This window comes from Chamaea fasciata, unplaced genomic scaffold (assembly GCF_029207755.1).
Source record: "Chamaea fasciata isolate MVZ Bird 193981 ecotype frontalis unplaced genomic scaffold, bChaFas1.0.hap1 SCAF_27, whole genome shotgun sequence".
Lineage (NCBI taxonomy): Eukaryota > Metazoa > Chordata > Aves > Passeriformes > Sylviidae > Chamaea > Chamaea fasciata.
The window spans coordinates 976,859-992,108 of NW_027094112.1; the positions used below are offsets into that span (position 1 = coordinate 976,859).

Genomic DNA, 15,250 nt, shown 5'->3' on the forward strand with positions numbered 1-15,250 from the left:
AGGGGTTTAGAGGGCATTTTGTGGGGTTGGAGGTGGGTTTGGAGGGGTTGAGGGGCTTGGGAGGGAGTGTGGAGGGTGGGTGAGGGGTTTAGAGGGGGTTTCGCGGCGTTGGAGGGGGATTTGGAGGAGCTGGGGGGTCTAGGGAGGGGTTGAGGGACTTGGGAGTGTGGAGAAAGGCTGGAAGGGGAGTTTAAAGGATTTTGAAGGGTTTGGAAGGTTGGAGGTGCTTTGGGGAGGTTAGAGGGGATTTGGGGGGTTGGAGGGGGATTTGGAGGGGTTGGGGGTCTAGGCAGGGTTTGGGGGACTTGGATTGTGGAGGGCGGTTGGATGGGTTGGGAAGGCTGGAGGTAGTTTGGGGGTTGGAGGCAGATTTGTTGGGGTTAGGGGCCTAGGGATGGTTCGGGGGGGGTTGGGAGGGGGTTTGGAGGGGGTTTAGAGGGGATTCCAGGGTGTTGGAGGGGGATTTGGAGGAGCTGGGGGTCTAGGGAGAGGCTGGGGGGCTGGGAAGGGAGTGTGAAGGGAGGTCGGCATGGGCTCCAAGGGCTTTGGAAGGGTTGGGAAGGTCCGAGGTGGTTTGGGGGGTTTACAGGGGATTTGGGGTGTTGGAAGGGAAGGTTTGGAGTTTAGGGAGGGTTTGGAGGGAGTTGAAGAAGTTGAGGGGGTTTGAAGGGAGGTTTAGGGAGTGTTGGAGTGGTTGGAAGAGGTTTTGGAGTGAATTTACTGGGACTGGGGAGGTTGGGGGTGATTTGGGGGAGTTGAGGGAGAAAGTTGGTGTAGGAGGGGAAGTCGGGAGGTTAGGGGGTGTTTGGAGTCAGTCGGAAGAGGGGTTTGGGGAGGTGGAGGGAGGTTTGGAGGGGCGTTGGCATTGGAGGGGATTTAGGGGAGCCTGGAAAGGGCGGGAAAGGCCTGGAGAGGGAGGTTGGAAATTTTGGGAAGGGTTGAAGTGGTCTTTGGGGCATAGGGGGTTGGAGTGGGTTTGGAGAGGATTGAGGGACATTTCTGAGCATTGGGAGGGAGGATGGGGCAGTTTGGGGGGCAAAGATTGAAGTTTTGGGAGGGTCAGGGAGATTGGGGAGGACTGGAGGGGGCTGTGGGGGCTAGTGGAAGTTTAAGGGAGTTGAGGAGGATCTGGGGCAGCGCTGCCTGCCCTAGGAGCGAGGTCTGGAGGGCTCAGCAACACCGAGGGGTGAAGCCCTGTGACCCGGGTGGGGATGTGTGCTCTGGGACGGGGTCTGTACCCGGGGGAGGGGGTCCGGGGCCGCACGGGGGCTCAAGGCTGCAGGCAGAGGGGTCACTGCCCCGGGCAGGGGGCTGTGTGTGCCCCGGTCACTCCGGGCTCCGGCCGAGCCCATCGCCCGGGGGCAGCGGGGGGTTACGGTCACGTGAGCGCCGGTCACGTGACGGGGTGAGGCGGCCACTGCCCGCCCCTCAGCCCCGGCTGGCCAATGGGGGCGCGGCAGACAAGGCGGGCGGCCAATGGGCGGCGGGGGGCGGGGCTGACGGCCGGCCGTGGGGGACTTGCGGCAGGGACCGGGAGAGGGAACTGGGAGCGCTGGTGGGTACTGGGAGGCACCGGGGGGCAGGGGTGACTCGGAGACTGCGGGAGACACCGGGCGACACGGGGGTAACCCGCACGGACTGGGAGCACTGGGAGTCACGGGCATAGCTGGGAGGGACTGGGAGCTGCTAGGAGGAACTGGGAGTCCCGGGAGGACCTGCGAGTCCCGGGAGGAACTGCGAGTCCCGGGGGCCACTGGGACGTACTGGAGGGACCTGGGAGTCAAACGGACGACTGGGAGGTGCTGGGAGCATTGGGAGGTACTGGAAGTCACGGGGGTCACTGGGAGCTACTGAGAGTCACGGGGGGACGCTGGGATTCCCTGGGAGATGCTGGCGGTCCTGGGGGAGCACTGGGAGGCCTGCTGGGAGCACTGGCTCCGGTGCTGGGGGGTGTCGGGGGAAGAGCCCAGCCCTGCCCTGGGGGTCGCAGGGGTGGGGGGTGCAGTGACCCCAGGGTCCCCCGAGCCGTCCCGGCAGCGAGGGGAGCGGAGCCCCCGCCGTGGGACGCAGCAGCCCGTGTGGCAGCCCTGGGCGGCGGGGAGGTGTCAGCGGCGGGGAAAGGGAAGTGAAAGTGATTGTGGAAGTGGGACGGGACGGGGAGCGGCGGGGGGGCCCGGCCGGCGCCGCAGGGAGATGTTATCGGGGCGCGGTTGGAGTGCCACACACCGCATCCCGGGGTGGGGGGGCTGGGCGAGGTGGGTGAAACGGGGGTTGGGTAAAGTGGGGGGCTAGGTAAAGTGGAGGCCTGGGGCTTTCCCAACACGTGGTTGAAAGAAGAAGTGAGATTTGGGGGCCAGAGCTGCCCGTCCGCTCGGTGAGAAGGGAAACTGAGGCCGGGGGGCTCGGGGCGGGTCCCGCAGGTGCTCCCAGAGCCATGAGGACCCTCCTGCTGCTGTGGGTGGCCCTGGCCGGCGCAGGGGCCCAGCTGCCCTGTCCCCATGGAGGACCCTGCCCCGTCACCCCAGTGAGTGCACAGGGTTTGGGGGGGTCGGGGGGGGCCTCAGCAGGGGATGATAACCCCCTGTGTGTGCCCCCCCAGGCCCTGCCTGCCCGCAGTGCAGTGGGTTGCCAGGACAGCTCATCCTGCCCTCCCACCAGCTGCCAGCTGCCAGAGGTGAGGCCCATCCCCTGTGCCTCAGTTTCCCCCCTCTCCCTGCCATTCGGGGAGCCCTCCCTGACCCCACTGTCCTCCCACCCCCTTCTTTCTCCCCAGAGCGTCCCCTGCGCTGGGGGCCACCACTGCTGTCCCCGAGGGTCCCACTGCAGTGCTGATGGAGAGTCCTGTGTCACAGACCTGGGTATGGGGACACGGGCAGGTGGGTGGGGGTCAGGGCTGGGTCTCGAGGGGACAGGATGGACACGGGGATGCCTCACCTGTCTCCGCAGCCCCCCGTGCTGTCCCCTGTCCTGATGGCCAGTCCGAGTGTCCCGATGATGCCACGTGCTGCATGACCAGCAGCGGCGCCTGGGGGTGCTGCCCCATGCCCCAGGTACGGGGTGTGGGGACACGGGGACACTGAGGGGGGGACCTGGCACGGCCATTGCTGTGACGAGTGTGGCTGGCACCCACAGGCCTCGTGCTGTGCTGACAAGGTGCACTGCTGTCCCCATGCCACCATCTGTGACCTGACCCACGGGCGCTGTGTGTCCCCCACCGGTGACACTGACGTGCCCCTGAGCACAGCCTTCCCTGCCTGGAAGCGCCAGCCCCCCACACCAGGTAAGGGGTGTCCCCTCGGGGTGCCCTCACTGTGCCCTCAGAGGGGACACGGTGACACTGTGTGTCCCCTCAGTCGCGCTGCGCCAGGTGCTGTGTCCCGACGGCCACTCGGCGTGTCCCGACGGGGCGACCTGCTGCCAGCTGTCCCCAACGCAGTACGGCTGCTGTCCCCTGCAGAATGTGAGTGCTGGCACAGCCCTGGGCACAGCTGTGCCAAACCTCCTGTGCCCAGCGCCCCGAACCAGCCACCCCTCACTGAACGCCCCAAACCAAACACTCCTGGCCGGGCAGTCTGCGCCAACCACCCCTCGCTGGGCACTCCAAACCAGGCACCTCACACCCCCAACACACAGCACTCGCCCCATACAGGCCCCCTGGTCTGGACATCCCAATTCCAAGTGTCCTGCAGTGTTGCCAGGCACCCTGTCCCGACCATCCCACACCAGACATGCTTTGCTGGGCATCCTGTGGTAGACACTGGGCCCTGGACACCCCACCCTGTGCCATGTCCCCATACTAGGCACCCTGCACTGTACCCCAGGCACCCTACGCCGTGCGCCCCATGCTGTGCACGCTCTATCCTTGTCCCCAGGGTCCCTGTCATCCCGTACCTCTCCCCCCCGGTCGTGTCCTGCAGTGATGGGCAACACTGCTGCCCCCAGGACACCTCCATACCATGCCCCCTATGCTGTGCACCCTCCTGTCTCCATCCCCATGGTCCTTGTCATCCCGTGTCTCCTTCCAGGCCGTGTGCTGCAGTGACAAGCAGCACTGCTGTCCCCAGGGCACCACCTGTGACCTGGTCCACTCCACCTGCACCTCCCTGAGGGCCTCTACACCCCTGGCAGCACTGCCCACAGGTGAGAGCCCCAGGGAGCAACCACTCCCTGCCCTGTCCCAGGGAGGGGACACCAGCCCTGACTGTCCCCTGTCCCCAGCTCATGATGTCAAGTGTGATGAGAGAACAAGCTGTCCCGAAGGGAACACATGCTGCCGCCTCATCTCAGGGGCCTGGGGGTGCTGCCCCCTCGAGCAGGTATGGGGGGGTCCCCTGTGCCCCCCAGGACAGGCAGATGTCCCCGGTCCCCCTGGGTGGGATAAGGGCACATGTGCCCTGTCCCCCTGGGTGGGATGAGGGCAGCTGTGTCTTACTCCACTGAGGACAGGGGTGGGTGTTCCTTGTACTTGCCCAGGACAACATTTGATGTCCACCTTGGGAGGGACAAGGATGGGGATCCCCTGTGCCCCTCCAGGACTGGGAGATGTCCCCCAGGAGGGCTCTCATTCTCTGGTGTCACACGGGGATGGGGGTGACACTGAGTCAGAGTGTACTAGACACTGTACTAACTGGGAGCAGTTTGGGGCTCCAGTGGCAGGAGGTGGTGAAGGGACGTGAAGCCACCAGGATGCTTAGGGACCTTCCTGAGTCCCACAGTGAGGGGTCCCCATATCCCCCCTTCCTCACTGCTGGGGCAGGGGCAGGGAATGGGTATGGCAGGAATGGGCAGGAGGGGACACACTTGTCCCCCTCCTGTAGAGCAGGCAGTCCCTGGAGGGTCCCCTGTGCTCAAGCCCACCTCTGCCCCCCAGGCCGTCTGCTGCCCCGACCACGTGCACTGCTGCCCCCAGGGCTACACCTGCGACCCCAAGGGGGGCAGCTGCCTGCAGGAGGGGGGCACCCGCCGGCCCTGGGTGCGCAAGACCCCGGCACTGCCCCGAGGGGGGCAGGTGACATTGAGGGATGTCATTTGTGATGAAACGACGAGCTGTCCTGATGGCACCACGTGCTGCCGGATGAGCCTGGGCACCTGGGGGTGCTGCCCCCTCGAGCAGGTGTGGGGGGCTCAGCCCATGGCCATGGGATCCATGGCTGTGTGGGGTGGGGGGCCCGGGGGAGCAGAACATCCTAGACTGAGCCGAGATTCCAGGGGTTCCTGGGGTGTTCTTGGAGGGAGGGACATGCTCAATGGACCCCAGCTGGAGCACCCGACTGGGGGAGCTGGGAACGTTCGGCAGGGCACAGAGCCTACCTGTCCCCCTCAGCAGCCCCATGGATGGGGGGTCTCCTGTGCCCTGAGGGGACAAAGGCCAATGTTTCCCCCAGGAGGGTCAAGGCCAAATGTCCCCCTTTGCTGCTTGAAGGATGAGGGCAGATGTCCCCTGTCCTCCAGGAAGGACAGGGCAGGCTCCAAACTCCCGATGCCCCCATGGGACACAGGGCCCCTTTACTGCCCCCCAGCCCCAGTCAGACCCCCTCTGCTAGCTGCCCCACCAGTTTGGGGCTCCAGTGACAGGAGGTGACAGGCATACAAGGTCACATGAGGATGCTCAGGGACATTTGTGCATCCCACAGAGGGGCAGAAGCATCACAAGGGGGTCCCCATATCTGCCCCCCTAAAGGGGGGATGGAGCCAGGCTGGGCCTAGTGGGGACACGGAACTGGGGAGGGCAGGAACAGGCAGAGGGGACTTGTCCCCTGGACGTCCTCAGCTGTGTTGCTGGGGATCCCCTGTGCTCAGCCCCACCTCTTTGCCCCCCAGGCCGTCTGCTGCCCCGACCACGTGCACTGCTGCCCCCAGGGCTACACCTGCGACCCCAAGGGGGGCAGCTGCCTGCAGGAGGGGGGCACCCGCCGGCCCTGGGTGCGCAAGACCCCGGCGCTGTCCCGAGGGGGGCAAGTGACAGTGAAGGATGTCAAATGTGATGAAAAGACGAGCTGTCCTGATGGGAGCACGTGCTGCCGGCTGAGCCTGGGCACCTGGGGATGCTGCCCCCTCGAGCAGGTTGGATTGGGGGAGTCCCTGGAGTTTGGGGCCCTGGGGGTGGGGGCATCCCAGGGGTGGGATGTTGTCCTGGGGAATGAGGATTTGGGAGTGGAATGGAGGGAGGTTGGGACAGAGCATGACTGTCCCCCTTTGGGGACAAACACGGCTGGGGGGGGCAGGGATATGGGACATTCCCACATTTGTCACTGGTCCCCTCCATGCAGGCTCAGTGGGTAGCTTGGGGAAAGGGTTTGGGACAGTTTGTGGGGCTCTGCCAGGGACACTCAGGTACCTGGGTCCCTGATGTACCTGTGCCCCTGGTACCTGGACACCTGTGTCCCCCACTGACCCCATCCTGTGTGTCCCCCAGGCCGTTTGCTGTGGGGACCACCAGCACTGCTGTCCCCGGGGCTACACCTGCAACGTGGCCACCGAGAGCTGTGAGAAGCTGCTGGCGCCCACCCCGCTACTGCCAACCCCCTCAGCCCCCCGCCAGGCCCCCGCAGCCCCCCGCCGGGCACCCCCCGTGCCCCTGCGAGCCACTGGCACCCACCCGGGTGGCCTCGTGCCCTGCGGTGCCGCTGGCTCCTGCCGCGGGGGCCAGCGGTGCTGCCGGGCCCGGGGGGGCTCCTGGGGGTGCTGCCCCTTCGCCCAGGTGAGTGGGGGGACACCAGGGTGGGGGTGGGGGTGGCATCACCCCCCTCTCACTCTGTCTGTCCCTGCAGGGCTCCTGCTGCTCCGACGGCCGCCGCTGCTGCCCCGCGGGGTCCCGCTGTACCGCGGGGGGCTGGGGGTGCAGCCCCCAGCGCTGGGACCTGCTCTGATGTCAGCGGGGACACCACCACCACCACCCCCCCGAGTGCCACCACCCCAATAAACGGTTTCTAGGAGAAACTCCATCCATGGCTCCTGGCGAGGGGGAAACTGAGGCAGGAGGCGGAAGCAGGGGGGTTTTGTGTGTTTAATATATTAATGCCTCTAAGGAGCAGGCAGGATGTGCAGGCAGGTGCAGGCAGCGGCTCCCTGCCCAGCCTGGCACCTGGGGGGGTCCCCATGGCCCTCCCCTCTGCCAGCCTGGCCCCAATGACCCCTCTTCATCCTCACCACGTAGAAAACATTTAGAAACACAGTTAAAATTCGAAGGGGGATGAGGGTGGGGGGACCGGGGCCCCCCGGCTCCTATGGCAGCTTGGAGGCACCGCTGGCTCGGGGGGCAGTGCCAGCCCCCCCTGTCCTGTGGGGGACACAAGTGGGAATATGGCTCAGGACTGAGGGGGCATGGAGCATGCAATTCCCACCCCCAAAAGGCGGGGAGGTGGATGGTGGTGTTGGGATGGGACGTGGAGGGGACAGGGGTAGCAGGATCCCGTGTGGCAGAGCCTGGTGGCACAGGGCGGGGGTCCCAAGCAGATGGGGACACGGGTGGCCTGGGTGTGGTCTCTCTGGCCCCTCCCCTGGCAGGACACTGGGAGGGGCTGGGCAAGGGACTGGTGGGAGAGGACAGTGACAAGGCAGGATGTTGTGGGGAGGATGGTGGGATGGCATGGCAGTATGGGGTGGGACAGTGACAGACAGTGGTGGGAGGGTGGGATGGGGATGACAGCGGTGGGATGAGGTGATGGCTGTGTGGGATTGTGGTGGGATGGGACTGATGGGACAGGATGACGGATGGGATGGTGGTGGGACGAGATGGCAGTCAGACGGCAGAGTGATGGGACAGTGATGACAGAGGACGGTGGTGCGGGACAGTGGCCAGGCAGGACAGTGGTGGCACTGTCCATCTCAGCACCCCCGGGACTTCACCCCCACCCCGGGACCAGGGGAGCGCCCTCCCCACACTCACTTGACATTGAAGACCATCAGAGGCCGCTCCTCCCGCTTCTGCCAGGGGCTCTTGCGGTCGCCCCCCTCGTCCCCCGCGTCGCCCGCCTCGGCCAGCGCCTCCTCCTCGGGGCTGGTCAGGGAGTCTCGGGGGGCGTCGCTGGCGCTGCTGCGCCCGCTGCCCCCCCCTCGCCGCCCCCCGCTGCCCGCTTCCAGCAAGGGGGCCAGCGAGCTGTCCTCGGGGGAGGCTGCGGGCAGGGGGGGCCGGGGCCCCCCGTCCTCCTCCCCGCCTCCGGCGGCCCGGGGAAGGCGGGGAGGGGGCGCGGGGCCGGGGCCCCTCTCGCTGCCCTGCAGGTCGATGTAGGAATGCCGAACCTGGGAGGAGCGCCCGTCCAGGGACACGAACCAGGCTCTCGGGGGTCGCGGTCCCCCCAGTTCCAGGAGCTGCTGCCCCGCCAGCGCCTGCAGCTCCCCGTTAAGCTGGGCCACCGCCGACCCGTCCAGCAGCACCGGGATGGCCACCGAGCCACTCACCGGCTGGGGGGCACGAGCCCCGCCCCAGTTTTCCCCTTCCTCGAAGGGCTGCCCGGAGGATGGGGGGGGCGGGGGCGCGGCCGTCGCCGCCGTCGAACCGGGTCCCCCATCGGCTTCGGGGGGACCCTCGGGCTCGCCGGGGGCCAGGCGCATGTAGCGGGCGGGGATGAGGAGGGTGGGCATCACCCCCCGGTAAACATCCTCGGCCCCCCCGCCCCGGTCCAGGGGCCCGCAGAGGAGCAGGGGCCCGGGGGGGGCCAGCGAGGGCGGGCGCGGCGGGGGCTCAGGCAGCGGGTGCTCGGTCGGCTGCGCCCCGTAACGGGAGAACGAGGGCGAGGGGGGCCGCGGGGGGAAGGCGGGGGTGGCCCGGGGGTGCTCGTCGGGCGGTTGCAGCCCGTCCACCGAGCGGGCGGCCCGGAGGCCGAAGGCTTCGCCGGGGCGCCCATAGTCCTCGTGGGCGGGGGGCTGGCGGCGGCGGGGGGCCAGCGTGGCGGCCGGGGGCCGGGGGCCGGGACGGAGCGGCACGGGGGCCGGCGGCTGGAAGAAGTCCGGCCGGGCGGGGGTCAGCTCGCGGGTCGAGGGGGGCAGGCTGGGGGTGGGCAGGTCGGTGTCCCCCCCCGAGGAGGCGGTCTCCAGGTGGCTGCCCCCGCACAGGAGGTCCAGCTGGGACACCGAGGTGGCCTGGTCCCGGCGCGCCGCGTCCAGCGGCCCCGGCAGCGGCAGCTTGCGGTGCTGCGCCCGCGGCTTCAGGCACCGCCGCCTGCGGGGAAACGGGGCCACGTGGGGCCGGGGGTCCCCCTGCTCCTCCCCTCCCTCGCCTGCTGGGAGGAGCTAGAGGAGGGGGCTACAGGGCACCCAGGAGTGCTGGGGAGTGGTGCGCCACACCCCAAATCCAGTTACAGGGCACCCAGGGGTGCTGGGGAGTGGTGTCCCCCCTCCCAAGCCATCCGTAAGACGCCCAGGGGTTCTGGAGATTGGTGTCTGGCTCCCAAGTTCAGCTGAAGAGCACCCAGAGGTGCCACAGGCTGGTGCCTCCTCCCCATAGCCAACTATAGGGCATTTGGGTGGTGACTCCCCCAAAATGGCTACAGGGCATTCAAGGGGGCCAGGAGGGTGGTGCCCCTTCCCCACGGTCAGGCCTAGGGCACCTGGGCATGCCATGGGGTGGTGCCCCCCCTCCCAAAACCAGATACAGGGCACCCAGGTGTGCCAGGAGGATGCTGCCCCCTCCCCATCACCAGTTACAGGATGCCAGGAAATGCTCCCCCCCCAGCTATGGGGCACCCAGGGGTTACAGGTGGGTGCTGACCCCCATTCCCACATGGAATGTCAAGTTCTGTTCCCACCCCGCGCCATGGTCAGGACGCAGCCAGTGCTGACCTGCAGTAGTAGATGAGGAGACAGAGGAGGATGAGGACGAGCAGGGCCAGGGCACCCAGGATGGTGAGGAGGAAGATGGTGTGGTAAGTGGTGATGTCTGTCACACCTGCTGCCATCGCCACCAGCCCTGGGGACAACAGAGTCAGAGGGGGAACCCTTCCTCAGAGTGCCCTGGGGGGCTGCCTCCGGAGAGCCTCGGGACAGGGGGGCAAAGGGAACCCCCCACCAGAGCACCCCAGGGGCTGCGATGTCCCCCCAGCCTCACACAGCCCTGGGGACAATGGGATGGAGGGAGCCCCCACCCCACCAGGAGCACCCCAGGGTGGTCCCAGCCCCCTCAGGCAGCCCTGGGACAGGGGGGTCAGAGAGGAAAGCACCCCAAGGTGCTGCCAAGGGACACAGGCTGGGAGGGCACCCACAGGCATCACCTTACCTGTGCTGGGGGAGGGCAGAGCTGCTGCCCAGTATCCCAGCTGGGAGGAGACAAATGTCCAGTACAGCTGCCGGCCTTCCTTTCGGATCAGCCCCGTCCCGTTCCGGACCCACAGCCCTGCGGGGACACACCGGGCTGTGACCCCCTCAAACTCATCGCACCCGCCGGCACCCCCGGCAGGAGCTGTGTCTCCCTCTGCCACCCCCCAGTCAGCACTCACCGCTCTTGGGGTCAAACCTCCAGGCTGGCACACTGGTGGCCACCACAGCCGCGGCGTCGGGGGCCAGAGGGACGGACAGGTGGACGGGGCCGGCCAGCGGCACCTCGGTCCCGTTCCCGGTGAACAGGTGGACGCTGACAGCCGCCACCGGTGCCAGCTCCAGCCAGGTGCCATTGGCTGCGGGGACAAGGACGGACACGTTCCTAAGGGGGGCCACATGGGGTGTACCCCCCACTCCCCAAGTCCCTGTGTCCCCCGTACCGCTGCCGTCCTGCTCGGCCCCGAGGAAGGCGGGGAAGGCGCGGGCCAGGCTGGGGCCGGAGGCGGCGGTGAGGGACGCTGCGAGCTGGCTGTAGGTGGAGCTGCGGGGGAGGCGGGCAGCCCGCCGTGGGAACTGCGCCCACGGCTGCCCACGGCCACCTGCGGGGACACGGCGGGTGGCAGCACCTGGGGGGGCTGGTGGTGCTACCCAGCTCCAACCCCATGGCTCAGCTGGGGAATGTAAGGCAGGTGGCAGCACCCGGGGGTGTCACCCACTGCCATCCCCGTGTCTCACCTGGGGATCCCAGGAGGATCTGGACCAGGTCCTCGTAGAGGATGAGCGTGGCCGGACGCTCCGGGAGCAAGTAGAGGCTGATGGAGGCGTAGACTGCAAGGGGAAGAGGGGCTGATGGGGAACCCCCAAAATACACACACACTCCTCCCGGGCTTGGGGGGACTGATGGGGAGAGGGGGAAGATGGGGTCTGCAGAGGCAGTGGGGAAGAGGAGACAGCAAGGGGTGAGGTGCATCTGAGGACAGGGACTGGAGGAACAGGTGGGGGCAGGCAGTGAGCAGGGTGGGGGCACCCCCTCCATAACCCCATCCATGCACTCTCCATCCCTGTCCCTGGATCACTTCACTCCAGTACCCCCCATCCCCCATCTTGTACGCCACAATCCCTGTACCCCCATCCCCACCTGCCCAGTTGAGTGCTCCCATGTGTGCCACCCCCCACAAGGTGACCCCCATTGATGCCACCACCCCCTACTCCCCCCTGCCTTGGGGAAAAGGGCTGGAGTGCATCCCGGGGGGCACCCCCAACTTCCCCTGCCCTGGGATGGGAGGACTCGGGGGCCACCAGGACACGGCTGTTCCCTCCTGAAGGGGCCAGACCCCTCCCAAACACCCTTGTGTAAGCAACCCCTAAACTGAAATCTATTAGGGTTCCCTGGTAAGCAAGGGACTGAGGACCCCACAGCAGGGCTCAGAGACCCCAGTTAGGAATTGAGGATGTCCAACCAGACCCAGAACCCTCAGGAATGGATTGGGGATCCCCCAATAGGGCTCAAATCCCCTTAGGGAGGGATTGTGCCCCCTAGTCAGACTCAGAGACCACGGTAAGGGATTGGGGACCCCCAGCCGGAGCCGCCCAGGAAGGCACTGGGGTCCCCCACAGGTTTGGGGTCCTGCTGACTCACGTGGCAGTTTGGTGACGCGCCAGGGGGCAGAGGCGGTGACGTAACCGCGGCGCGCGGCGGTGACAAGCAGCCAGGAGCCCAGGCGGTAGGGCACGGGCAGCACCCCGGTGCCCGTGTGGTCGGTGGTCCCGGCTGCCAGCGCGCTGCGGGCGCCGAACACGTCCAGGGCCGCCTGCGCCAGCGGGGCCAGCGTCCCGCTCTCAAACACTTGCACCCGCAGCAGCACCTCTGTGGGGACACGGGCGGGGACATTGGCGTGGGCACAGGCATGGGCACGGCACTCCCAGAGCATCACCGGCACAGGGTGGGTGGGACACACCTCGGGAGTCACAGCCACCATCCCAGCAGGGGGTGGGAAACAACCCAGGGATCACAGACACCACCCCAGTGGTTCATGGCCACCATCCCAGGGAGTCATGGCCACCATCCTGATGGATGATGGTCACCATATCAATAGGTGGTGGGGACCTGTCCTGCTGGGTCATGGCCACCATCCCCATCACTGGGGGTCATGGCCAACAGCACGGGGTGTCATGGTCACCATCACAGCCACGATCCTGACGGGTGATGGTCACCACCCCAGCAGGTGGTGGGACCTATCCCAGTGGATCCAGGCAGGATGGTGGGACCCACCCTGACAGGTTACAGGCACCATCCCAGAAAGCCACGGCCACCATCCTGGTGGGTCATGGCCACCATCCTAGCAGGTAGTGGGACCCATCCCAGTGCCCACCATCCCAGCAGATCACAGCCACCACGCAGGTGGGTCACAGGTGCCCCCCAGTAGGCAGCAGGCACTGTCCTGAAGGGGTGTAAGGGTCACTGCTGTGCCCACCCTGTGCCCCCTTGACGGGGTGCTGGCCCCAGGGTGCCGAGCCCACCCAGGTGAGTGCACCCAGTCACGTCACTCTCAACCCCCCCAGCAGAGGCCACCCCCAGGTGCTGCTCACACCTGTCCCAGGGTCAGGGGCCTCGCCCCCAGCAGGCCCCGCCAGCAGCAGAGGGAGGGATCCCCACGGCAAGTCCCCGCTCAGGGCCCGGCTCGAGGGAGGGGGGGACCCTAAACCCCCGGGCGCCCCCGGCCCCCCCGAGCCAGCGCCATCCTGCGCATGATCCGCAGCCCTTGGCAGCGGTCCCGGCTCCGGCGCCGTCACCCCGGCAACGACCTCCTTCATCCCGCCGCCCCGGGGCTCCCGCCCGGCCCCCCGCAGCGCCGGCCCCCCGGAGCCCCCCACTCCACCGGGCACCCCACCCCGACCCGCCCCGGCCCAGATGCGGCCCAGATGTGGCAATGGGCGAGGGAGGGGGGAAATTCGCAGCAGCTGCTCCAGCGATGCAAAGGGGCGGGGGAGTGGGTCTCAGGAATGGAGGGGCTGGGGGTGTCCCCCCGCGTGGTGGGGACAGCCGGCACCCGCCGGCAGGAATGTCCCCGCGGCCGCACGCCGGCCACCCGCAGCTGCCGGGGGACAGCCGGCACCAACTGCCACCCCGGTGTCCGCCGGAGAGGGGGGGCATTGTGCCACCCCCAGAGCGGGGGCACAGGCATGGCTGTCCCCGTCCCCACTCTCTGTCCCCCCACCATCACCAAAGGGTCCCCAGAGGGTGGCACGGCCACTGCCAGGCACACCGGCCCCACGCTGCCTCCCCAGTGCCTCCCAGTGTGACCCCAGTGCCTCCCAGTCTGACCCCACGGTCCCAATGAGGCGCGGCGGGAGATGCCAGGCCCTGGGGTGGCAGTGAGGAGCCCTGTCATGTCTGTCACCCCGCGGGGACGGGGATGGGCAGGGGTGACGCCAGCGAGGACCTGAGCCAGCACAGACAGGACGGGTCAGGGACCCCCTCACCCCACAGCCCCCCTCTCACCCCCGGGCACGCCTCACCTTGGCACAGGGGCTCTGCCAGGAGGGTTTGGGGTGCAGGAGGGGGTCACAGGGAACCGCGGGGACCCCAAGGCCCACCCTGCCTGCCGGATGCACCCCCGGGGGCTGCTCAGGACCCCCCTGCCCACCCACCATCACGCACCCCCTGACCTGGGACCTCCACCCACCATCAGACACCCTCAAGCTCTGCTCAGGACCCCCACCCACCCTCTGCTCTGTCCACGATCCCCACCCGACTTCCTTCACCCCCTGGTTTGTGACCCCCACCCACCATCACGAGCCCTTGGCGCTGCACGGGACCCCCCCCCCCATCCTGTACCGCAAGGTCTGGGACCACCCCACCCTCTCGTCCCCCCAGGCTCTGTCCGTGACCCCCACCCAACCAGCTACACCCCCTGGCACTGCCCAAGCCCCCCACCCATCACCCTCTGCCCGCCGGTGGCCAGAACCGCCCGGGGATGGGGAGGCAGACGGACAGACGGGGGTGCGGCCGGACAGACAGAGCCGGGAATGGACAACGGCGATGGACGGGGGAAATGGACGGGGGGACGTGGGCGCGATAGGGGGGCGGGTGGGCAAGGATGGGGGTGTCGGAGCTGTGGGGGCCGGGGATGTCGGGTCCGGGGGGGCCGGGAGGGGATGGGGGTGTCGGGATCGTGGGGGCTCGGGGCGGGGGGCGGGCGGGGATGGGGGTGTGAGGGCCGCGGGGTGCCGGGGTCGGGAGGGGGCCGGGGCCGCTGAGGGGGTGACGGAGCCAGGGGATGCCGGGGGGATGTCGGGGCGGGGTTCGGGCGGGGATGGGGGGGCCGGTGCAGGGATCGATCGGGGGGTGGTGCGCGGGGGGGGCGATGGGATTCAAAGGATGCCGGGGGTATGTCGGTGCGGGGCTCGGGAGGGTATGGGGGAGCGGGGGCGTTGGTCGGGCTGGGGTGGTGCGGGGCAAGGGGTGGGGACCAAGGGATGCCGGAGGGATGTGGGCGCGGGGGTCGGGCGGGGAGGGCGGCGGGGGTGTTGCCGGCGGCGCCCCCCGCCCCGCACACAAAGGCCGCTCTCACCGTGCGCTCCCGGCTCCGCCGCGCCCCGCGCCCGCCGCCCGCCCGCGGCCGCCAGCAGCAGCAGCACCGGCAGCGGCGGCAGCGGCGGCAGGAGGCGGCGGGGCCGCATGGTGGCTCCGCGCCGTTACCCCGCCATGCCCGGCCCGCCCGGCCCGTCCGCCCGCCCGCCGCGGGGACCGGGCTCCACCTGCCGGAGCCGCCGGGCACGGCCGCCCAGTGCCCACCCCCGGAGCGGCACCGCCCCGGCACCGGGACCACCCCCGGCACCGCCCCGAGACCCCCAGACCAACCCCCGGCACCGCCCCAGACCTCCGGCACCGCCCCCCACAGTGCCCCGAGACCCGGGCCCCATGGCCGGTACTGCAGCCGACGCCGGCGCTCCTGCCCGGGACCGCTCCGGGACCTAGACCGAGACTCGGTAC

General features: G+C 68.5%; 2 protein-coding genes across 6 annotated transcripts; one reads left to right on the forward strand and one right to left on the reverse strand.

Annotated features, from left to right (window-relative positions):
• Positions 1–1,466: 1,466 nt before the first annotated feature.
• Positions 1,467–6,944, forward strand: GRN (granulin precursor). Of its 4 annotated transcripts, XM_066204928.1 has the most exons (13): positions 1,468–1,555; positions 2,421–2,524; positions 2,600–2,674; positions 2,774–2,858; positions 2,947–3,050; positions 3,133–3,280; positions 3,354–3,460; positions 4,026–4,140; positions 4,219–4,316; positions 4,871–5,113; positions 5,821–6,063; positions 6,416–6,700; positions 6,771–6,944. In XM_066204928.1, exons 2-13 carry the CDS (start codon positions 2,435–2,437, stop codon positions 6,867–6,869), a joined length of 1,692 nt encoding a protein of 563 aa, XP_066061025.1. In that variant the 5' UTR covers positions 1,468–1,555; positions 2,421–2,434; the 3' UTR covers positions 6,870–6,944. The 4 variants fall into 4 exon arrangements, with proteins under 4 accessions (XP_066061023.1, XP_066061025.1, XP_066061026.1 ...); XM_066204926.1 differs by having other exon boundaries at positions 1,467–1,555; positions 4,026–4,316; XM_066204927.1 differs by lacking the exon at positions 1,468–1,555 and adding an exon at positions 1,563–1,818 and having other exon boundaries at positions 4,026–4,316.
• A 52-nt stretch (positions 6,945–6,996) lies between these two features.
• FAM171A2 (family with sequence similarity 171 member A2) lies at positions 6,997–14,983 on the reverse strand. Of its 2 annotated transcripts, XM_066205221.1 has the most exons (9): positions 14,829–14,983; positions 11,894–12,121; positions 10,990–11,082; positions 10,695–10,853; positions 10,434–10,610; positions 10,214–10,330; positions 9,781–9,907; positions 7,889–9,160; positions 6,997–7,279 (listed from the first exon to the last, which is right to left on the reverse strand). In XM_066205221.1, exons 1-9 carry the CDS (start codon positions 14,935–14,937, stop codon positions 7,225–7,227), a joined length of 2,337 nt encoding a protein of 778 aa, XP_066061318.1. In that variant the 5' UTR covers positions 14,938–14,983; the 3' UTR covers positions 6,997–7,224. The 2 variants fall into 2 exon arrangements, with proteins under 2 accessions (XP_066061318.1, XP_066061317.1); XM_066205220.1 differs by lacking the exon at positions 14,829–14,983 and having other exon boundaries at positions 11,894–13,715.
• Positions 14,984–15,250: the final 267 nt, after the last annotated feature.